Source organism: Oratosquilla oratoria, chromosome 44 (assembly GCF_046742065.1).
Source record: "Oratosquilla oratoria isolate Oo_2021 chromosome 44, ASM4674206v1, whole genome shotgun sequence".
In the NCBI taxonomy this organism is placed as follows: Eukaryota; Metazoa; Arthropoda; class Malacostraca; order Stomatopoda; family Squillidae; genus Oratosquilla; species Oratosquilla oratoria.
The window spans coordinates 30,092,516-30,117,823 of NC_134820.1; the positions used below are offsets into that span (position 1 = coordinate 30,092,516).

General features: G+C 38.5%; 3 protein-coding genes across 6 annotated transcripts in view; 1 reads left to right on the forward strand and 2 right to left on the reverse strand.

Annotated features, from left to right (window-relative positions):
* Positions 1-17,695, reverse strand: part of LOC143022140 (RING finger protein 141-like) — a 33,029-nt gene extending 15,334 nt beyond the window's left edge. For 3 of the 4 annotated variants that reach the window (XM_076180160.1, XM_076180159.1, XM_076180157.1), the window contains exon 1: positions 2,742-3,023. The gene's annotated coding sequence lies outside the window, so the exon portion shown is untranslated. Of the gene's footprint in view, positions 1-2,741; positions 3,024-17,595 lie in introns of those variants that run through there. The other variant, XM_076180158.1, reaches the window with a different exon arrangement.
* On the reverse strand, positions 2,965-3,924 carry LOC143022142 (GSK3B-interacting protein-like). The gene is made up of 3 exons (XM_076180162.1): positions 3,823-3,924; positions 3,351-3,568; positions 2,965-3,232 (listed from the first exon to the last, which is right to left on the reverse strand). The coding sequence occupies exons 2-3, from the start codon at positions 3,545-3,547 to the stop codon at positions 3,058-3,060; spliced, it is 372 nt and encodes a 123-aa protein (XP_076036277.1). The 5' UTR covers positions 3,548-3,568; positions 3,823-3,924; the 3' UTR covers positions 2,965-3,057.
* Positions 17,696-17,923: 228 nt separating the features above from the next.
* Noa36 (zinc finger protein 330 homolog Noa36) overlaps positions 17,924-25,308 on the forward strand; it is an 8,699-nt gene continuing 1,314 nt past the window's right edge. Inside the window, exons 1-5 of the mRNA XM_076180161.1 lie at positions 17,924-18,139; positions 21,811-21,830; positions 22,147-22,297; positions 22,407-22,520; positions 23,053-23,170. Coding sequence (XP_076036276.1) covers positions 18,020-18,139; positions 21,811-21,830; positions 22,147-22,297; positions 22,407-22,520; positions 23,053-23,170 — 523 coding nt within the window. The 5' untranslated portion in view covers positions 17,924-18,019. The remainder of the gene's footprint in view (positions 18,140-21,810; positions 21,831-22,146; positions 22,298-22,406; positions 22,521-23,052; positions 23,171-25,308) is intronic.

A 25,308-nucleotide genomic window follows, 5' to 3' on the forward strand; every position in this document is an offset into this window, starting at 1 on the left:
AGTGACACCTATATGGGCGTCATGAGCCGCAAGTAGATATATGAGGATACCAGACTTGGTGTCTTATATTTATTTTGTATTTGTAGCAGAGTACCACTGTTGTGCATACCTTTAATACAAGTATACAACACACATACAAGAAATACATCCCAGGGTGCAACAGAAAATCACATAACCCAAATTTCACACCACAAATTCAAGGCCTCGTCAGGCAATGTAACAATTAAACATATCACCTCACATCTATCCCTCAGAACATAACAGACCAAATACAAGCACTTAACACTGAGATTAACAACAAAATACATGAACAAAAAACAGTGAATTAGCAAACATTTGTTAACACATTCATAAAAAAAACACCAAAAAATTGTGCAAGACACTCAACAGCATTACACTATCCAACAGTAACAACATATTCTCAAACACCAATAATCACAACAACAGTCACCTTACCCTCAAACAGACAATACGCAAAGCCACTCATATATAATTTTGCAAAGACAAGCCATCTCATCCTTCACTCTGACAACCAAAGCATCATCCAACATAAGAAAGACTTCCCCACGGATCCAGATTAGACACCCTTCATAGACAGCCAGATGAAACATATCATACGTCCCCTCAAGCACTCATCCGCTTGAGGTCCTGGCATTAAAGTAACATCCACCCAAAACACCTCAGACCACATGACATATATGCACTCACCTACATTGCAAACTACAGTTATTCAAACATATATCTGATATGGTAAAATCATTACAATCCTCAAACCTTACAAAATCCCAACAATCACATTTCTATGCACACCCTCCAAAGTCATACAAAATGCCTCATACTACAACAGCATCAATTTCGATAAACCCACATACAGAACACTTCTTACAACACTACACATTAGTAATGCTTTTGATGCCATCCCCCAACACAATCTCACAAGCAAAATATACAACACAGACATGCACAATAATACAATAAGATAGCTCACCAATTATTTGGCAGGAAGAAATGCCTATGTGTCATATAATGGCCAATAATCGCACACCAGAAATGTTAGGAACTGAGTACCTCAAACTACCTCAAGGCTCTATCCTATTCCCCACATTATCTATGCATGCATGGTATACCCACACCCAACACACCTTAAATACAAATCTCTTCTTATACACACAAAATAATTACATGCATACTTTGTAATGCAGTACAGAGCCACAGAAATACTACAACCATACCTCCATACATTCAACATTAGGTTCACTACTAACAGGATCAAAATAGCCCCAACCAAATCCACAGCCACACTTCTCACCAACTGGACAGTAGAACACAAATACATACCATGCCTCTTTATTAACAACAACCTCACCCAAGATTCTTTATATACCATATGATACATCCATGTCATTCAAACAATACATCACAAACATAAAGACAAAATGCACACCTACACTCAACACATTTAAATCACTTGCAGGTACAATACTTGGACACAATAAACTACCATTAACCCCTTCACTCCAGGCCAAAATCTCGTGGGCAGCATTAGCTGCCAGACGTGCGATGTTGCGTCATAATACTCGCATTATAAAAAAATAAAGTTACTGCTGTATTGCTCGTTCTCTTTCACCCGTGAATTTAGATAACCATAGAAAATATGATGAAGCCAGTTTACAGAGTATGGGGGTCATGCAGGTACAACTACAATAAATATAATCAAGACGCCGACATCGGCATCCTCGCATACCCACTTGCTCCTCATGATGCCTACGTAGGCATCATCGTATCGAAGGGGTTAACAACAACCTCACCCAAGATTCTTGATATACCATATGATACATCCATGTCATTCAAACAATACATCACAAACATAGACAAAATGCACACCTAGACTCAACACACTTAAATCACTTGCAGGTACAATATTTGGACACAATAAACTACCATTAAAGTATAGAAACAATATATACATTCAGTGTTGAGTTATGCAAGCCCTGTAAAACCCCCTAACCTCATTAAGACACACCCCAATACTCTGCAGACTATATAGAACAATTCTTTAAAGATAATTACAGGTTGCACAAATTCAACACCTACGGACCATTTACACCATGAAATGAAAGTCCTCAAAGTCAAAGATCACCTTGATATGAGAGGCACACAAACACTAGCCACAGCCTCCACAAACACATGGCAGAATACTCACAATTGCAAAGAAACATCAAAACAACACAAATACCTAAACCACAAACAAATACTCTCTTCTCTTCCTACACAATCACCAGACACCAGCCTCCACAAGTATAGCCATAATCATATCACTCACTGCTCCATCAACAAACTGAAAGACAACACCTTACAGCATGTCAGATCCTGGCATGCACACTCCCCAAATTTATCCCATACCTATCCATTGCCCTGTGGTGTGGTGGTAGGTGGTGGTAGGTCGGGGGGGAATAATTGAGCCATTGTGTTTCCCATGGCTATCTCCTTCGTACAAAGGAAGAACCCCTTGGTATGTAAATAGATGGATATGGTCTTCCATGATGTTGTACAAGGTGACTAAGTGAGACAGAATGATACGACTTGGTATCCTACTCTCTGTATGTTCATCCTATGAAAAGTCAAGGTCTTGTATACTAATTTTCTTAAAATTTCTAGACTAATCTATATTCTTCCACAAAACATTCAACTACAGTTCCTGAGACACCAACTTATTAAAGTTATGTACAAATGGCACTTACTTTGCTGCAATACGAGGTAGCAATATTATGGCTGACGTGTCACCACAGAAGGAAGCCCTTGGATACCAAATGTGGGAAAGACAACTTTTTCTTTCTTCCGTCTAAATAAAGATGGTGCTGATCCTTTTCGGAATTAGCATTAGTGTCCAAGTCAACTTGAGATTACAACATTTATCTTCCATTCGGTACAAATGTCTTGTAAAGACTACACATAGCTAAAATGGCATAATTCATCACATAGTGCTCGTGTGTCTAGGTTTCTAAATCACTTTTTGTCTTCACTTTAGTACCACTACATTTGAACACGTAACTTGTTTTATTCTGAAACCTCTGCACTCTGGTCTTCCGAAATTAGCAGCATCAATTTTTCTGACAATGAATTGCTGAAACTAAGGCGATACAATGGGCTTAACTTGTCTAAGAGCGAGTATGGTGTTTCAAAGTAGTCCTCATTAGGCATGCTCTTGTCATCATATTCTTTCCCAACAATTCTGAAATATTATTCATTATCAAAGATAAGGAAAAGAAAGTCTCAATGAAAACAATACTTCATCAACAATGGGAGGACCTATTGCGAAATTCAACGATAAAGTCAATAAAATACAATACCTAAATCCCAATGCAGTAAGTTCTACACAATACTTGTCTTCTTCTTTTGTAGTAAGGTTAAAGTAAATAGTAGAGTTAGATGAAGGCAGTGATGAGATGACTAAGTGTTTGACACAATCTTTAACATCCTGGATCACCGCGGTTGCCTCTTTATGCCATTCTTCCTTGTCATGGACACGTTCCTCTTGGTCCTCCATAGTGATCTCACACCTAACATGCTGAAAAACACTCACATGTAAAAACTATACTACAAATATCTAGAAAGAAATATCTAGAACACGTGCTTATAAAAATAACACATTTAAGAATCTTTAACTTTTAAAGGCATGTTTTAAGCTCAATTCACCAATATCATTTCGGTAGTACTGTACCAGTAAGTACTTTTAAAAATGAATACTAAAGAAATGTACTTTATGGTTCTTCAGTATCACAAACATTTCCTAAAAACCACTAAACCATGATAAAAACCTACCACTGGCCTAGTAGTTCACAATCTTATCAAGAGCCAACCCACAACTACAGTTTGGCACCAGACTACGTAGGCTGCCAATAGTAAGTTACTACATGTCACCAGTGCAGGATTAAAGTATTATCTACATAAGCTATTCTTACTTGTAAAACCATACAAATATACATACAACACTGTTCAATCCACTACATCAAGATTCATGGGTATGAAAAAGTCATGAAGAAGAATGGTTGTTAACTATAAAAAAGAAAAAAAGAAGAAGAAAGGCATACAGAACAGACTGGTTGGCATGTAAGGCAGTCAGAAGGGGGAGTGACCTGGTAGTGGAGGAGGGAGAGGAGTAGAGAGAGGGTAGTGGAGGGGAAAAGAAAAATACTGAAGGTGGTGGTGGTGGCTATAAATAGATAATAGGGAAAGAATGCAATGTAAAGTTGATTGGAAATTAAACTGAATAGTGCATAATGAGAGAGAAGAGTTAAATATAAAAGGAGAAAGGCATTTGAAGGTAAAATATAAGATACAAATGATGAAATGAAATCAAGAATAAGATAGAGGAAATGACTACAAAACTACTCTGGGTGACATGAGTAAATAAACAACACAGATTGGATGTGCATGGGTCCAACAGAAAAAAGAAAAAGAAAAAAAGAAAAATGCAGGGATCAAAAATAGACAAAGCTGACTGTGGGTGGAGACTGGTAGTGAGGGTGAAATTTAGGCATGGAGAATAGAAGAGAAACTAGGACTAAAGGGTGGATGTGTGATGGATGAAATAAGAGGCAGGTAAAAGGGGAAAAAGGGATTAATGTGTAGGAAGAGAGATACAGAAGAAATGAAAGGAACAGTAATAAAAACAGTTGTCTTAAACTCATAACACTATAATGTTATAGAGCCATAATGCTGTTAGAGCCCAGTGCTGTTTAAAAGTGTGGGACTGTTTTTGTGTCATAGTTGCAGGACTGGTCACAAGGTGTCAGCTCTCCTTATGTGAAGAGATAAAAGAAATAAAGGAGAGAGAGAGAGAGAGAGGGAGGGAGGGAGGGAGGGAGGGAGGGAGAGAGAGAGAGAGAGAGGGAGAGAGAGAGAGAGAGAGAGAGAGAGAGAGAGAGAGAGAGAGAGAGAGAGAGAGAGAGAGAGAGAGAGAGAGAGAGAGAGAGAGAGAGAGAGAGGGGGAGGGGGAGAGGGAGAGGGGGAGCGGGAGGGAGAGAGGGAGAGAGAGAGGGAGAGAGAGAGGGAGGGAGAGAGGGAGGGAAAGAGGGAGGGAGAGAGAGGGAGAGAGAGGGAGAGGGAGGGAGAGGGAGGGAGAGGGAGGGAGAGAGAGGGAGGGAGAGAGAGAGGGAGAGAGAATCTTGGTCAGGGTCCAGACATCAAAGGTCAGCAACTTGGCACTGTACCTCCATGTGGTGTTGATGGGCTTTAAGATAGATGACACCGAGATGATTCTCTGATGACTGACTTGTAGGACTACCCTATGTATTTACTGAAGGAGGAAACTGGAGATCAGGAACATAACATAATGGGGAAAGGTAATGAAACAGAGAAGACATGAGAAATGAACAGGAAATTGATGGGAAAAAAAAAGTTACAGATTATATTAAAGCTAGGAATGAGGCTGTCAGGGTTGTGAAATAAAATAAAAAGAAAACATAGGGCAGATAACACAGAATACAAGTTAGAACAAAAACAGGAAACTGAAAGATAATAGAGAAGGGAAAGACAGGAAAAATGTAGGCAAACAGGATGACGGGACAGTGGAATTGTGAAGTTAAAAAAAAAAAAAAAAAAAAAAAAAAAAAAAAAAAATTATATATATATATATATATATATATATATATATATATATATAATAAAAATCAAATTAATAAAAATAAAAAATTAAAATATATAAATAAATAAAATAAATATGGACATGGGAAAAGATGTGAGGAAAGGAAATAAAGACAACAAAAGAAAGCAACTAAAACTTTTAAGGTAACAGAAAAGAAGAGGGAGAAACGAGAAACAGAAAACATGGATAAACAGAAATTTGAAACACACCAATGAAATAACCACAGAATTTTTTTTTACAAAAATTATATTAGGGGACAAAGAATAAGAGAAACATGGGAATAACCTTAAAAGAAAATGAGATGGTAAAACATACTTGAGAAAGAATGAAGTGCATACAAGGTACAAGAAAGGAGGCAGATGAACTGGGAAACATGAGCTGAACAGGGGTAGGTGTGTGGTTGAAGGGGAGAAGGGTATTGCTAGCATAAACAGTTGTAGCAGCATGTTAACATGGAGGGAGGGAGGGAGGGAGAGGATACAAAGGAGTGAAAGTGGTGGTGGAGCATTTATTGTTGGAAGTGAGAAATGCAAGACTGATTGAAACGAAGAAGAGGAATGCAAAGAATGTGGTGGCTGATGGAATGAGCTATCATAAACAGTTGTACCAGTATGTTCACATGGAGCAAGGTAGGGAGGGAGGGAGGGAGAGGAGAGTAAAGTGGAGGAGCATTTAGTGTTAGAAGAGAGAAATGCAAGACTGAGTGAAAAGAAGAAGAAGAATGCAAAGAATGTGGTGGCCGATGGGATGAGGTGCTGGATGATTCATAGGACAGTGATATAGAGAAAAGATCAAACTCTTAATGGTAAGTGAAGGTTATGCAATGTAAAGAAGTAGGAATCTACAAATATTCTGTTATAGTAAAACAGAACAAGGGATTTGCAATACTGATGGGAAGAACATAATATTTGTAAAGGTTAATAAAACGGAATTAAAATTAATCACATCCAAGCATAATGCACATCTTGTATCATAAGGCAATAAAAATAATGACAACAGCCTTAGATGTTTTTATAAATATTCATGATCTTCATATGCAAGCTCCTGCTTGAGTAAATGCAGCTATCAGATGCATTAATCTACAAGTTGGCATGGTATTACACCAAGAGGGAAGTTGAATGCACTACCTTAACTGGCAAGTACAATAAGACTTGGTGTAACTCACCCTACTTTTCATGAAAATGAAGAGTGTACTTTAGCAGCCCAGTTCCATCCAGGAAATCAGCTGCTGTATGATTCTGACGATGAAAATCATGTCTGTGTTTGTCTTGATATATTTTCATCATACATAGCTATGCATAGAGAATAATAATCTTCTATATTACATGGGTTTGATGATTAAAATTATGTTCTGTGTTTGTCTTTCTTGATATATTTTCATCATACATAGCTATGCATTGAGAATAATAATAATTTTCTAAACTACATGGGTTTGATGAAAATTATGTTCTGTGTTTGTCTTTCTTGATATATTTTGGTCATACACAGCTATGCATTGAGAATAATAATTATTTTCTATACTACATAGGTTTGATGAAAATTATGTTCTGTATTTGTCTTTCTTGATATATTTTCGTCATACACAGCTATGCATTGAGAATAATAATTATTTTCTATACTACATGGGTTTTCTTATGAATCAGAAAGCTTGCAGTTTTGTAATTCTATTTACCTCCATCATCTTCATGAATAAATCAATACTGAGCTATACAAGCTGAATGAATCAGCTAGAAAGTATTTGTGTAACTTTCTCTTAATAATCAATACAGAACAACCACTATGTCAACCAACGTACCAGTAGTACTTTGTCTATCGTGTTAATATGAATTCCTACTACCACAAGTATACAAGGTAATCTTCATAGTTAGCTATCTTTCAATGTGTTCAAAGTATCTAGTTAAAATAACATGAAAGAGCAGTAGTTGTATCTTCCTAGATAAACTTCAATATTTGGGAGGATGGCTAACTAAACTAAATAGATACAAGGAATAGGAGGCATTAATGTACAATAATCCCTTTGTCTACCTTCGGAGGAATCAGTCAAACTTTTAGCATCCCATCTATTCTATTTCCTACCAGTTCACAACCTAATCACTGGTTACCTTTAATTCTGAATGTTTAGTGCCTTCACCTTTTTGCAGATTTGCATCTACTTGTGACCACATTTGCAACTTTTGTTCACGTATTTATTCTTTCCCTTGAGTGATTTTCTGGATTGTTTTGTTCCCATTCCACCTTTTTTCCTACTCTCTTGTCTTTCTAATAATAATTTCTTAATTTTTTTACTAGTTTGGGCCTTTGTTACATACACTCAATGGTTCTTACTTCTTGACAGGATTTTTCTATGGGGCTGATATTGTCCAGGAGTGTGGGTATAGGAGTGGTTTGTCTTGAAGAGCTAATTTTGTTATTTGGGTGTGAATTTGAGTTTGTGTGGATGTTATTGTGAGATCCAGGTGGAAGGTTGTTGCATATATATGAATAGTCTGTTGCTAGTGAATCTTTTTTTATGTTCTGCTATTTAATAAATGCATAGGTGCAGTTAAATAATAACCAAACAGATGAATAGTAAATAACAGTAAATTGATTTATAACTAATAATAAATAAAAATCAAGCAAATAATAATAAACAAACAAACAAACAATAACTAACAAATAAACATACATACATATACCAAAGGCTTTTTCTCCCTTACACAGGGGGTAGCCAAAAAGAAAAAGGCATAGAAATCACTCCCACCCATTTCATTTCCCACATATTCCACCCCCTCCACTCTCCTCCCTCCCTATCTTAGCACCTCCTGGATGACGGGTCATCCCTGCATCCTATCCACTGCCCTGGGTCAGAAGCAGTGTCACAAGACACAGCACATCCACACCAAGGCCGCTTCATAAATTCGGCGACCCCCCCCTCTCCGTCCCCTCATGGCAGTCATTACAGCATCTTGCTTAGGTGTTTATCTAAACGAATCTTAAAGCTTTGAACTGAATTACATTGCACTGCCTCTGTAGGAAGTTTATTCCATTCATTTACTACACAGTTGGCGAAGTTGTTTCTACCCACTTCCAAATTAAATCTATTTCCTGACAGTTTGAGACCATTATTTCTTGTTGGATTCTAAATCAGTGTGAAAATTTTGTCACTTTTGATGTTGTCAATTCCCTTTAGAATCATTTTGTATGGTTTGTGAAGTGTCTTATATATTGATGATTGTTGGGAACCCACTACGGAAGTGTAGTTGAGTGTGGTTCTAATGAATTGTCTGTAGACTGTGACAAGAGTTTCTTTTTGTTGTCCGCGACCTGTGCCTGCGACTGATTTTAGTATGTTTATTTTCACTGTCAGATCTTTGACATATGGGCTGAATGTTTGTGTCATTTTGTTCTGTTTTGAAGCATTCCACTCTTGTGGGGGTTCGAATCCCAGCAGATGAATTTATTTCCATATGGGCTGAAGGTCATATGAGCATAACAAGTTGAGTGTTGGGCTACTTTCCCATTAGGAGGATTTGATCATTTAGTTTCATAAGAACATAAGAATGAAGGAGACTGCAAGAGACCATAAGGCCTACACTACACAGTTCCATGTCCAATACAGTAAGTCCTCATTATACGGTACATATGCGTTCCTGAAAACCTTACCGCAAATTGAAATTACCATATACCAAACCCATTATAACATGTAATAATAGGATATGGCAGACGTACCTTCTCCCTGCTCTTTCCTCTTCAAAATATCTAGCAGATACCGTATCTGTGAATTTTTCTTACCGTAAATAGAATCGAGGGTAGTAATTACCAAATACCATGACTGTGAATTTACCGGATAAAGAATTATCGTATGAGGAGGACTCACTGTACCACCTATCATGTCCATCCATAAAGTTACCTAACCTTCTCTTAAAATAATTGATAGTTTCAGTACTGTTACTAAGTCTATTCAATTCATTAATCACTCTATTGGTAAACCAGTTCTTGCTTATTTCTTTCTTACATCTAAATTTGTCTAATTTAAATCCACTACTGCAAGTCCTGCCCTGTTGTCTTAATATGATAACCTTGTCTGCATCACTCTTGTTAAAGCCCTTGAACCATTTGAACACCTTTATTAGATCACCCCACACTCTTATGTCTTTCCAGTGTGTAAAATAAAGTGCCTAAGCCTGTTCTTGTAAGGTCAATTTCTGTGCCCATTTGGGGGGGGGGGCACAAGACAGAGAGTCATAGGAGAGGGTGAATTTCTATACACTCAAATGGCTGTGTGAATGATTTAACATGGATCACCACACCATACATTCAAACAAGTGTGTAAAAATTTGCACAGTCCACCACATGGGGTATTCACCTCAGTGTGTGAAATAATAATAATAAAACAACATTTTTATAGTTAACTGTACCACAACCCCTCTTCCTCACTCCTGATATGAAACATGTAGAGCAGTAATTCTCGAGATTTTTCTATCCATGCCCCACCAAATCACCTTTTGAATCCTGATGTCCCTCATGGGGGTGATAAACAATTCTTATCATTTGAAAAACAAACTCCCTTTCAACATCAACTAACAATGGGAGCATGATTCATTTTAAATTCAGCTTTACTCAACGATACATCTCACCAATCGGAAAGTGGAACACAAATACATACCGCACCTCTATCAACAACACTCCCATACTATACACACATACATCCAAGATCCTTGGCATAACATATGATACATCTATGTAGTTCAAACAGAGCATCACAAATATATGGATTAAATGCACACTCAGACTTAACGAGCTTAAGTCAATTGCAGGAACAACATTTGGAAAAAACAAAGAAACCATTACTATATTATACAAGCAAAGAATATGCTCAGTCATACATTATGCGAGCCCCACATGGGCCCTTAATCTCACTAAGACACACCACAACATCCTACAGACCATACAAAACATAGCTCTAGAGACAAATACAGGCTGCAAAAACACAATACCTACAGACTATTTACATCATGAAATGAAAATTCTCAGTTAAGGATCACCTTGACATGTAAGGCACACAACACTTGCTGCAGCCTCTACAAACACAGCACACCCACTACACTACATAGGAGAAAACCCACATACGCCAAGAAACATCAAACCCACACCCATATACCTATACCACAAACAAATACTTTCTCCTCTTAATCCACAACCACCAGACACCAGCCTCCACAAGCATACCCATAATCATATCACTCATTGCTCCATCAGCAAAGTGAAAGACAATACATTGCTGCATGCCAGACCCCCTGATATCCATTCCTCTGAATACTCTCTCTCCCCCAAAAGGACACAATCCACCTGGCTAGACTGCAATACAGTCACTATCCAGCCCTTCTAAGCTACCAGAAGGGGCTGGATGAGTGCATCACAGATAACTCTCCAGGAGGCAACACTTTACCCCATACTATATAATTCATTATGGAGGACTGCATTGTACACAATCACACATGCCAACAACACAATATACACTCTATAAAGGATTTGTGGGAAAACTGCATTCTAGCCATGATACTTAGGGAGACAGGACTGCTTGGCAAGCTAGTCTAGGGAATAAAAACAACTAAAAGATACATACATATACCAAGGCTTTTTTCCCCCTTACAAGGGGGGTAGCCAAAAAGAAAAAGGCATAAAATCATTCCCACCCATTCCATCTCTGAATACACTCCACACCCCTCCACCCTCCCTCTTATCTTAGCACCTCCTGAATGACGGGTCATCCCTGCACCTTGTCCACTGCCCTGGGTCAGAAGCAGTGTCGTAAGACACAGCACATCCACAGCAAGTCCGCTTCATTAAATTGGCAACCCCCCCTCTCCGTTCCCCCATTACATAAAATGAGAGGACGGGGAGAAATCCCCTCGAGCTGCGTCAAATTTTGCTCACACATACTACCTCATCCCCCATCCACCCGCCCATTCCACCTCATGCAATCACATCATCATCCATATACAACCATTCTCCATTCACCTCTGTCTTCTGTCCTCTCCCGTCCTTCCTCAACAGACATTCCCCTCTTCCCCAAAGCCCCCTTCACCCCATCCATCCACCTCATCCTAGGACGTCCCCTCACATTCACTCCCTCCACATCTGCCTTCCATACCTCTTTTACTAGTCTTTCTTCACTCATTCTTTCCATGTGTCCAAACCATACTAATAATCTTTCATCAACCCTATCTCCCAACTCTTTTTCTACCCCTGTTCTCCTCCTCACCTCCTCATTTCTCACTCTATCTAGCCTAGTAACCCCCATCATACTTCTCAGACACCTCATCTCAAACACATTCAAACTCCTTCTCTCTTCTCTTATGTTCCATGTTTCTGCCCCATACAGTGCTGTTGGCACAATCACTCCTTCATACAGTCTCCTCTTAGCATCCATTCCCAAATGTCTATTCCTCATTACACTTTTTAATCCACCAAGGCATTTACTCGCTTCTCTCAATCTACATTCTACCTCTACTTTCACTCCACCTTTTCCTACCACATTTGCACCCAAGTATCTAAAACTATCCACTTCCTCCAGTCGCTCTCCCTTAATGCTCACTTCCAGATTACTGCCACTTTCACCCCTTGTACATCTCATCACCTTACTTTTACCCACATTTATCTTCAGCTTTCTTCTATCACATACTCTCCCAAACTCTGCCACCAACTTCCTCAATCCCTCCTCCGATCCTGCCACAAGCGCAGTGTTGTCCGCAAACAACAGCTGGCTCACCTCCCACTTTTCTCCATTTTCTTTAACCATCTCCAATCCCTTGCCCACTACCCTTGCATTTACCTCTCGCACCACCCCATCCATGTATAAGTTGAACAGCCAGGGCGACATAACGCATCCTTGACGAAGTCCCACCTTTACCTCGAACCCCTCACTCTCTCCATTTCCAATCCTGACACAAGCTCTACTACTCTCATAAAAACTCTTGACAGCTCCCAGAAGCTTTCCTCCTATCCCGTATATCTGCATAACCTCCCACAGTGCCTTTCTGTCTACCCTATCATAAGCCTTTTCCAGATCCATAAAAGCCCAAAAAACATCCTTCCCCTTTCCTATAGCTTTCTCACATATCTGTCTTACCACAAAAATCTGATCTACACAACCTCTACCTGTCCTAAATCCACACTGTTCCTCACCAATTACTCCTTCTGTTCCTCTCCTAATCCTCTCAATCAAGATCCTCCCATAAGCCTTCCCAACTACACTTAACAAGCTAATCCCTCTGAAACTACTACATTCACACTTGTCCCCTTTTCCCTTGTAAAGAGGAACTATACAGGCACTCCTCCAGTCCTCTGGCACTCTACCCTCTCTCCAACAAACATTAAATAACCTCACCAACCAGTCCACCATCACTGTACCTCCCTTTTTCAGACATTCCGCATGGCATCCATCCAGACCAGGTGCCTTACCTGCTTTTATCATCTTAACAACTGCCTTCACCTCATCCTTCCTTATTTCTCCTCCATTCTCCTCATTCATCATTCTCATTTTCTTCGCACTTCCCACTGCAACAATCTTTCCTTCCCTATCCTCCTTCACATTTAGGAACTCCCTAAAATATTCTGCCCATCTTCCCCTTACTGCCTTCTCTTCCATTATCATCTCTCCATCTGCACCTTTTACCTTTTCTTCTCTACTTGATTCGCCTCCTCTTCCTCTCTTAATTTCTTTCCAAAACATCTTTTTATTACTTTCAAAATTTTCTGTCAAACTCTTACCCCATTTCACATCTGCTCTCCTCTTTGCAACCTTTACCTCTTGCTTTACTTCTCTTTTCTTTTCTTTGTACCTCTCATATGACTCCCTCGTCCTATTTTGTAACCAATCTGTGAAAGCTCGCTTCTTCTCTTCTACAACCTTCTTTGTTTCCTCATCCCACCATTCACTACCCTTTCTTCTATTTCCCCCTATCCTTCTTGTTCCACACACCATCCTTGCACACTTTATGACTCCCTCCTTGAACCATCCCCATTCCTTCTCCACACCCAGCTCTACTCTATCCTTTACTCCCTCCCACTCCTCCTTCAGCTTCTTTCCATCCTCCTTCTCCTTCTCATTCAAAGAGTTCACTCTAAGAACCTCCCTACCTTTTGTCCCTTTCCTCTTCCTCCATCTATCCTCCACTTTCAACTTACCTTCCACCAAAAAATGATCTGATATTCCCCCACCCTCTCCCCTTAGCACATGTACATCCTTAACTCTTCCTATCATAATCCTATTTACCACTACATAATCCATTAGCACTCTATCTACCACCCTCTCCCATGTGTACTTATGCTTGACTTTCTTCCGAAACACTGTATTTGCTATCATCAACTCTCTAGACACATTTCCACCATCAACTCTCCACTACGATTCTTTCCTGGAACTCCACATTTCCCAACCACTCCATCGATTGGACCATTTCCCACCCTAGCATTAAGGTCTCCCAGTACTATCACATTGACATTTCTTCCCAAATCCTCTATGCACTCATTTAGATCTATCCAAAAGGCCTCTCTTTCTTCTACACTCTTCTCACTGCCAGGCCCATATGCACTTACAAAGACCCACATCTCCTTCCCCAGTTTCACCTTCATCCACATTATCCTTGAGGAAACCTCCTTCCACTCCACTACCCGTTTACCTATCTCTTCACTTACTAGAATAGCCACCCCTTCCCTCCCTCGCCCTCTCTTCACTCCTGATAACCTCCCACTTACACTCCCAAACTTACACTCACCCTTCCCTTTCAACTTAGTTTCACTCAAAGCCAACACATCCATCTTTCTTCTCACAAACATACTACCTATCTCTTCCCTTTTACTCTCATCTGTACCACATCCATGCACATTAAGAGACCCAAACCTTAGGGTGCTGGTCCAAGGATTTCCAGCCCCTCTTATGCCTTCTTTTTTTCTTTTAGGAATTTCCCCTGTGGGGCTACAAGGAGAAGGATGCCTAGTCCCAATCCCCATCCCTTTCTTCTCGTCTCTTACGATCCAAGTGGGAATACTTGGTGGCAGTATTCTTTTCCCCCACCACAGGGAATTCCCCCATCACAGAAAAGGAATACTCAGAGAAATGGTACAGGACAGCAACAAGGGGTTGGAGGACAGCATAACGGAGGGACAGTCGTAGTATAAAAGTGTCATCATTTCTCTATGAACAGAGTTTTCCTCTATCATAGACAAAATGATGTGTGGCTCTGGTCCGTAGGGGCGCCCCATATAGACCCTAAAGTATCAACTGCATGCTACTTTGCCACAGTAACAAGCAGCCAATACCCCAGACGGGATGTATGATGATGTCAAATTATTCAAAGAAATAAGGAATCAAGAGGACATAGCTAAACTACAGAGATAATGCCCTCACCAAATGGTGTAGTACAATGGGATTGTAGGTGAATCCTGAGAAATGCCAATGTATTCATTACAAACTGCAAAGAAGGCCCTCCTTTGCACCTAAGTTATACTATTGGAAAAATAACTTTACAAAGAGTAGAAAAAGTAGTAGTGAGGAGGAAAAAAATTATATACATATATATATACTGTATATTCACACATATAATAATAATAATATTAATAATAATAAAATAATAATCTATCATAATACCAAGGGCTTTCTCCCCTTGACAAGGGAGATAGTCAAGTCATGAGGCATGACCCACTTCCACTCATTCCACTCTCATTCACAACCCTTTCCTCCCTCTCATCTTAGCTCTTAATATTAAAGATGCTGGGTCATCCCTGCATCACCCCCAATGCTCTGGGTCAGAAGCAATGTAGCCAGACACAGTACATCCACAGCAAGGCTGCTTCACTTAATCAGTGACCCCCTCCTCTCTGTCCCCTTATGCAGAATAAGACGAGATGGGGTGAAATCCCCTCTGGCTGCATCACAGTATCATTCACACATAATCACTACTTAACCCCTCCCTTTTTTGCATCATATCATCTATACAAAGCCATTCTCCACTTACCCCTATCTCCTGCCTTCTCCCTTACTCAGCAGATATTTCTTTATTTCATGAAGTCCCTTTCACCTCATCCATTTCGTTCTTGGTCATCCCCTCAAGGTCACTTCATCCGCCTCTACTTTCCATACCTCTTTTACTAATCTTCCTTCACTAATTTTTTCCATGTGCTCAAACCATCCTAATACTCTTTCATCAACCTTATCTGCCATCTCCTATTCCACCCCCACTCCCCTCCTCACCTCGTTGTTTCTCACTCTATCCAACCTTGCAACCCCTACAATACTTCTCAGACACATTAAGAATTTTCTTCTCTGCCATTCTTAACCTCTTCACTCCAGGGTACATCGCACGTCGGGGACGTGCGATGTTGCGTCATAATAATAGCATTATAAAAAACAAAGTCAGTGCTCAATCGTTCGTTCTCTTTCACCTGTGATTTTTGATAACCATAGAAAATATGATGAAGCCAGTTTAGAGAGAATAGAGGTTACGTAGGTACGACTACAATAAATATAATCAAGATGCCGACGTCGGCATCATCGCATACCCACTTGCTCCTCATGACGCCTATGTAGGCATTACCGTATGGAAGTGGTTAAATTCCGAGTCTGCGTCATAGAGTGGCGTTGGTACAACCACCCATTCATGTAATCTCCACTTTACATCTGTTCCTAAATGACTATTTCTCATGACATTTTTTAATATCCCACGGCATTTATTTGCTTCTCTTAATCTACAATATACCTCCACCTCTACTCCTCTCTTTCCTGTCACATGTTGATGTTCCCACAAATACCAACGAAGGCAACAACTCTGATATGGCAAAGTTTGTTATTTGATAGCTTGCAATCAATCAATCTATTGCCCCAGGTCTCTCGTTGAGAACATCCATTGCTTCTAGAAAGCTTGCACTTGTCAAGGATGTCCCTAATACAATAAAGGATATTTTTTAGAAGTGCCCACTATGTGATATAGCATTAGAAAGTTAAGTATTAATTTTATAAATTACAATACGTGAACATATGTTTTTCTTGGTGAAAATCAATAAAAGAAATAGTTGCTAACGGTGATACACTAACGAATGGAGCCATGGTGACTGCTTGAGACACCATCTTTGTTTTTATAGATGTGAAGGTTGAAGAAGTACATATGACGACAACCCTGATGAACTCTAGAATTACAGGTACCGTATTACTAACTTCAAGTTAGGTAGGTTACGTTAGGTTAGAATAGACAAATTCTTCATATTTCCATTATGTCAATCTGCATCTCTTAATACAAAGATGGCATCTCATGCAGTCACCGCAGCTCCGTTCACTGGTGTATTGCTTTTAATTACTAGTGTATTGCTTTTAACAACTTTTTCTGATATTGATTTCCACGGAGAAAAACATATATTATGTTGATGTATCAAAATTTACAAAACTAATATTTAATTTATTAATACTACTTCGTGCAAATGTGCACTTCTAGAAATTGACCTTGATTTTTGCCAAGAAAAACATACATTTATGTGGATGTATTATAATTTACAAGATTAATATTCAATTTTCTAATGCCATATTGCATAGGTGTGCACTTCCGAAAACTTACCAAAACTGTTACACAACCCATTTAAACAACATAATGATAGTACATACAAAATGCCACATCTTTTTTAAAAGATACTTCCAAAAAGTCTGAATTTTCGTAAAGCCCTTTTAGACTACTGGACCCTAAAATATGGCTTGCTTAAATTATGCCTAATTCAGATTATGATTATTTTACTTTGTCACCATTCTGGATTATGTTTATGCAATGCTGGGATGACACATCACATACTGTAACTATCATGATAATATTTCAATGACGATTTTCTGTTGGGTGTGTTTACATTCTCAACTGTTGATCATTCAAACAACCAAATTCACTTAAAAATACTGGCTCATTCTATAATTACTGTCATGAATTACTCACATTGTGACGAGAGATTAAGTCAAATCTGATAAGACCACTTATTCTACTACAGGAAGGGGATAAGTTTTTCTACGTCAACTTCTTTGCGATCCTTCCTAAACAAAGTGTTTACAATTCGTATGTTGTTTGTGAGCTAGTCTTTCAAAAAACGTTAAACAGCGAACAGTATAATGATTAGTTCATTAAGACACCAAATGTTAGATACTGAAGGAGATAAGTTCTTTGGATATTCAGATGATAAATAAAAGAAGTACATCAACTCAATAGGTTTCTGTTAGTAATTAGAATATGCAATATCCTTTAACTATCATTTTCTTTTTGCAAATGGTAGCAGTAAGTTGTGACATCATATGAAAGTATCAACTTTAGACATACAAGACGGAGGAGAAACAAGGCAGTAGAAGCTGTATACCTGATTATCAAAATGCCGAAAAAGAAGACTGGTCAACGAAAGAAAGCTGAGAAACAGAAGGCTAGACAAAAGGAACTCCGGAAAGGACGGGCGAACCTAGGCCTTGCCGAGATGCCTTGCAACTCTATTATGGTACGTTAAAATTAAAAATGTTAATGTGTTGACAAATTTACTTTTTTGACATCTAGTTAATGTAATCTTTGATGAATTCCAAGGAAAATAGAAAAGAAACAAGTATATGATATGTGTGCAACTATTTAGTATTGTAGTGAATTATTACAGGTAGGATTAATTTTGATCAGTTTGACTAGCGAGGTTTTTATTTGTTTTGTGAATTTATGTTATTAGTGTTCTTATGTTAACATACCCAACATGTAATTGCTGGTAATAATCACAATTTGGGTAATTTAAGATGATAGTATTTCCATTATGTAGACAATATGCCACATTAAGCCATAATGGGAGTTTCTGGGAGAGAATTAAAGTCTATTGACCATGTGACCTAACTTTAAACTTGAGCTCTTACGTGAAAATCACACATTTTAAAGAAAATAGTTTGAATAATTCAACTATATGCAAGCTATTACACTAATAACACAATAGTAACAAACGTAATAGTGTAGTTTGATCCATACCACCAGTGATCATAGATAGCGGGCAGGACGAATCGTAGTCATGAAAATCACACATTTTAAAGAAAATAGTTCAAATAATTCAACTATAAGTCTATTACACTTGTGACATAATAGTAAGAAACTTAATAGAGTGAAGTTTGATCCATACCACCAGTGATAGATAAGATAGCGGGATGGATGTTGATGTTGTTATCCGATAAGCCGACCCGATAGAAAAAAAACTAATTAAAACCACCAATTTCTCAGCTCTACTGTAAGATGCTGCCTTTATTTTGGTTTTAGAATAATCCGCGAGACTAGTAGTTTTCCTTTATTTTGGTTAGTTGCCAAAACTCTGAATTTATTTAGCTCATTTTTTACGCTGAAACATAAACCAATTTTCGATTTACTGCTGAATGCAAGCCGCCATGTTTATCTTTTGTTTTTATGTACCGACATATAACTGATGATGTGATTGTTTGAAATTTACTATGATCATAGTAAATACACTCGCATAACATTTGTATGAATGAAATTTCCGGCGGTATGTAAATTTGGCTGTTTGCATGGCGTGCGCATAAAATGATGCACTATTGTGCTCGTCATCGACGGTGGTGCCTCTGGTGGTGTTTGACCTACCTATCTTAGGCACATCTAGCGATAACCTGTGCATAGCAATCTGTCTTACTGTAATTCTGTAAGTTCCCTATTTATAGAATATGTTTTCATAATACGACTGCATGGTGTTAGAAATGGCTTGGGATTTTAGGGAAAGATAACTCTATAAACTTTCCATTTTGCTTGGCATTGTGGCTCTTCCGACATTGCCGCCTGAGGGTGGTTGACCACATAGGTGTCCTTGACATAGGCGGCAGGTTATTATATTTCCCTCAAATCCCAAACCATTCATAACATAACACCATACAGTCGTATTATGAATATATGTATATATATATATATATATATACTCCACAAATAGATAACATACAGGCTAACAGTGAGACAGATTGCCATGGACAAAACATCGCAAAGGAGTTTATATACTACGTGAATAAGTATTTTATACAAGAAAAAACAAATTGTGGAACTTTACTATTGCCCACACAAGCTTTTGCATGTACAGCAGAAGCCAGCAACAGAGAAAAGATATATATATATATATATATATATATATATATATATATATATATACATATATATATATATATATATATATTCACTAGAGCAAAATGTAGTAAAACATTTGTAAATCACACACAGATAACCCACAGTAAGTGTCCTACCACTACTATCTTGTACTTTCCTGAAGAGGGCTACAGGTGGTAGCCAAAATATGAAAGTTAAATGTTCTCCCAAGTTTTTATTTTACCCCGACTGTGGGTCACCGTATCAGCTTGTTCATTTCAGGGGATACCATCATGTGATGGTACCCTGCAGAAAGATGATTTGAAGTAGGAGGAGATTTGGATCAGCCACGTGTAAGATCCATGAATTTAAAAAGAATATTAGATAAGAAAAAAGATCTATAAAGAGATAACAGTAGAGGTTGCTCAGACACGAATAGTGAAATTCCAATTGGTTAATCACTTTTGTTATGGGAAAAAAAACAGTAGAGAGATCATAATACATTGAAATATCAGTATAGGTATCTGGTATCAAAATATTTCAACAGATATCATGTTGAATACTGGCTATTTGGGACCACACTTCCAGATAGAGGTGGGGAATGTGGTGTGTCGTTTGTGCAGAAGCTTGACACTTGATTTTGTTGCACTCAATGTATTGGTGCTTCCTGATATTGCATTATCCACCATAGCAGCATCTCCTCAAGCAGGCTCCATACATTGGTGCCAACAGCCATGCAGAGAAAACCCTCCCACAACAGGCAAGACTCAGTACCAAAAAGAATATAAACAAAACAGAAAGAATCCAGAGAGCAGCTACAAAAATGGCCCCTACACTTTCAAACTTGTCATATGAAGAGAGACTGGCTAAATTGGAGATACCAACTCTGGAGCAAAGAAGAGAGGCGACCTACTGAGCATTTATAGAATCATGAAGGGCACAGAAATTCTCGATAGAGAGGACTTGTTAAACTGGGACAAGAGAAACACAAGAGGACTTGGAAAGAAACTAAAAAAACATAGTTATGGAAGAGATCTGAAGCAGAACAGTTTTCCACATAGAGTGGTGTACACTTGGAACAAACTGGACAAAAAAACAGTGTGTGCAAAAACCATTCATGAATTTAAGAGCAAACTAGACACTGCGAGATACAAATTCAGGACAGTATGAGCGTAGCTCCCCTTTCCGTAAAATCCAACTAGGTAAATACACTGGCATAACTGTTTAGGCCACCATCTACCATCCAACAGTACCAAGACAGAATAGGCTTGGCCACTGAATCAAATTGGCCTAGATGTAGTCACCACACAGAAGGCACCAGGCACCTAATACTACTGTACACTACTGTAGCCTTACCCAGACCTCAACACAGTATATATCTCGTCCTTGAGTGTCTTGTGGCCCAATATGGTGACTGTTGCTGGTTACTTGGAAGCCATGGGTATCTTGCAAGGAGACCTGGAATAATGGATTGATTGATTGATCATGTTTTATAGACCACAACTAACACCACAGTCGGACGAAAGAAAGAGTTGAGTAAGTGAAACTATATATTTCGATTGCTAACTGCCATCCTCATCAGTAACAATTGAAATATATAGTTTCGCTTATTCAACTCTTTCTTTCGTCTGACTGTGGTGTTAGTTGTGATTTACAAATGTGTTACTACATTTCTCACCAATGTTTTATAGAATTCAGAAAGACTAGGTCATCTCTATCCGTAAAGTTATCCAACCTTCTCCTAAAACAACTGATAGTTTCAATACTATTACTATGTCTATTCTATATGTTAACCACACCTCTTTTGGTAATCTTTCTTCACTCATTCTTTCCATGTGTTCATATTATCCCAATACTCTTACATCAGCCCTATCTGCCCTTTCCTTTTCCACCCCTACTCTCCTTGTCTCCTCATGTCTTTATATATATTATTGCAGTAGAGAAATTATATTGTAACCATAGATTTCCTTTATAAAAGATGGTGTACTACAAGTTTACAGTGTGTAATGAGTTTGAATAATTGTTATATTTTCATGAAAGATAACATAGACCTTACCATTGCAGGAATGTGATCGATGTCAAAGGTAAGAGATTTGTTCAATTTTCAGTCATTAGTTGTGTAAGTTCTTGTTGATAATGACACATAGTAGAATAAAATCCAGTTATTTACATACTATTGTATCAGAGCTAGTTCATCTACTTGTGTAAGTTCTTGTTGATAATGACACATAGTAGAATAAAATCCATTTATTTACATACTATTGTATCAGCTAGTTCATCTAGTTGTGTAAGTTCTTGTTGATAATGACACATAGTAGAATAAAATCCAGTTATTTACATACTATTGTATCAGAGCTAGTTCATCTACTTGCATAACCTGTAGTTATTTTTATTTTCCAGACGACAAAAAAATAGGGCATTTTGCTATTTTTGCAAGTCTATCCAGAGATTACCTCAATGTGCTAACTGTGCAAAGGTAAAATGTATGCTCAAGACAGGTGACTGTGTTGTCAAACATGTTGGACAGTACACAACAGGTCTTGGGATGGTGGTAAGTATTCAGATAATGCTCTGATACATTTACTCGTAACTTGTGAAAATTTGACATATTTGTTTTATTTCTTTTGCAGTATATTCTCATTCCACATTTATCTGAACAGGGGGCTATATGTGATTTCTGCGAGGCTTGGGTTTGCCACAGTCGTAAGTGTCTTCAGACTCACGCATGCTCCTGCCCACTGGTTGATGCAACATGCATTGAATGTGAAAGAGATGTAAGTATTTTAAGTACCTTGACAATATATTGTATGATTTATATTATAAAATCATAAAACAGTTGATTGCCATAGAAGTTTCTTCATCATTGAAAATACGGCAGTAGTTTTTACCTGACATGTATGGTTATGTAATATAGGTATAAGAAGAACTCATAACTGATACAAGGAACATGTAGGGTATTGGAATCTTGTTTACATATTTGTGTATAATATTCCATAAAGTATCAGCTCTGCCCCCAGCCATAGTATTGTATGTATGTATATAATGAATATTAAATATTCATGTGGGTGAGAACAATTCTCTGAGTAGTGTGTTATATATAGACAAACTTTTTCAAGATGGTGCTTAGTTCACAAGTGACTCATAGGACGAACCAGTGGCCCTGGTCATTTCCCATAGGACCCCAGGTCTTCTGCAACAGAGAACCTGGGCAATTGGTTGATTTATCTGCATAATTCTTTCTTAGTCATATTTTAACATTGATTGCTTTAATAATATATTTATCAATATTATATTTTATTGTCCTAGGTGTGGGGTCATGGTGGTAGGATGTTCAAATGCCACTTTTGCCAGAACTTTTTGTGTGAAGATGACCAGTTTGAACACCAAGCATCGTGTCAAGTTTTGGAGCAAGAGTCATTCAAATGTAATGTATAAGCGAAGTTGTTATTATTTTATTTGAGACATGTGCCACACTTATGTAGGTATAGTATTACTTTTTGTGGCTGCAGAACTCTTATATGATGGTGTCAAGTACCAAATTCCTACTATTCAGCATATAATATACATTAAACAGTTGAAACTTTACAATATTAAGCTGCTGTATCTCTGATTTTACATGAAACTGAAAATTTCAAAAGTTTTAAGTTTAGTAATTCATATTTATTTCAAGCTTATTTATGCCCGTGTATAGTGGTATTGAATTGGATAATTTTTATGCGGTGAATGTTTTATGAAGTTTACTAACATCCCCAATGGACTAGAGCTGCACAGTATTCTTGTGTTGATTGAAGACTGTTCTCCATTCAAAGAAGAAAGCTGAATATTTCAACTCTCTCTCTTCTGGTCTATTGCTCTATCTATATCAGGGTTTTTTTACCTAGGCTTCATGGGACAATTTACAGGGATACTTAGATAACTAGCAAAAAAAAAATGAAAATCCATGTGAACAAGTTGTATAGACACGGTAAAGGAAACATGGACTGGAGGTGAAGCTTTTATTCCTGACGCTTCGTCTAACGACTTTCTCAAGACGAAACGTCAGGAATAAAAGCTTCACCTCCAGTCCATGTTTCCTTTACCATGTCTATACAACTAGCAAAAGATTATTTAAACATTTAAATCTGCAGAGAGCATTGTACATTGTTTTTGATGGTAATGCTTAACTGATGGATAAAGTCTTTACAATTTTTGAACCATTTGATATCAGAGAACATTGTACATTGTTTTTTATGTTAATGCTGAACTGATGGATAAAAAGTCATTACAATTTTTGAACCATTTGATATCCTTTGTGGTACCATTGTATATTCAATTAGTCTTAATGTATTACCATTCTATATTGTGTCAGGGGGGGTCGCCGATTAAATGAAGCGGCCTTGCTGTGGATGTGCTGTGTCTTGTGACACTGCTTCTGACCCAGGGCGGTGGGCAAGGTGCAGGGATGACCCGTCATCCAGGAGGTGCTCAGATGAGAGGGAGGGTGGGAGGGGTGTGGAGTGTATTTAGGGATGAAATGGGTGGGAGTGTTTTTATGCCTTTCCCTTTTTGGCTACCTCCCTTGGAAGGGGGAAAAAGCCTTGGTATATGTATGTATGTATGTATATTGTGTCAGGTTGATGGGGGTATGGGATGATGGTCAGGTGACCTTCAGGGTATCTAACCGGACAAAGGTTGAGAATCCCTGTCCAAAGGGTATGTTAGTATATAGATTCTATATACTAGCATCCCCTTTGGACAATATTCTTTTATTGATTAGAGGCTGATTTCCATTCAGAAAAATTCTGTACAGTTCTACTCTTACTCTTTTCTGGTCTACTTAGCTATCTATATACCAAGGGCCTTTTCCCATGTACCAGGGAGGTAGCCAAAGTCAAAAAGAATATACCCACCCCCATCCACTTCATCCCCATCCATTCCACTCCCATCCACCCTTTTCTCCCTCTCATCTTAGCTTCTCGTGGATGACAGGTCAGGAGTAATGCAACAAAACACAGCACATCCACAGCAAGGCTGCTTCACTTAATCATTGACCCTCCTCTCCACCCCCTCATGCAGAGAAATAGTAGACAAGGAGAAATCCTCCTCATCCCCACCCACCCCCTTCCTTACATCACATCATTTATACAGAGCTATTCTCCACTCATCCCTACCTCCTGCCTTCTCCCTTCCCTGCTCAACAGACATCCCCCTCCTGGCCGACGCCCCTTTCACCCCATCCATCCATCCATCACATCCTGGGTTGCCCCCTCTTGTTCACTCCATCCACCTCTGCCTTCCGCACCTATTACGAATCTTTCTTCACTCATTCTTTCCATATGTCCAAACCATCCCAATAATCTTTCATTGGCCCTATCTGCCATCTCTTTTTTCACCCCTATTCTCCTCCTCACCTCCTCATTTCTCACTCTATCCAACCTTGTAACTCATACTATACTTCTCAAACATGTTGAGGCTCTTTCTTACTATTTCCTTCAAATTCCAAATGTGTTCCTTGCAGTACTGTAGGGGTAGTCATTTCCTTATACACTCTTTTCCCTTCTTTGATATAATAACATACATACA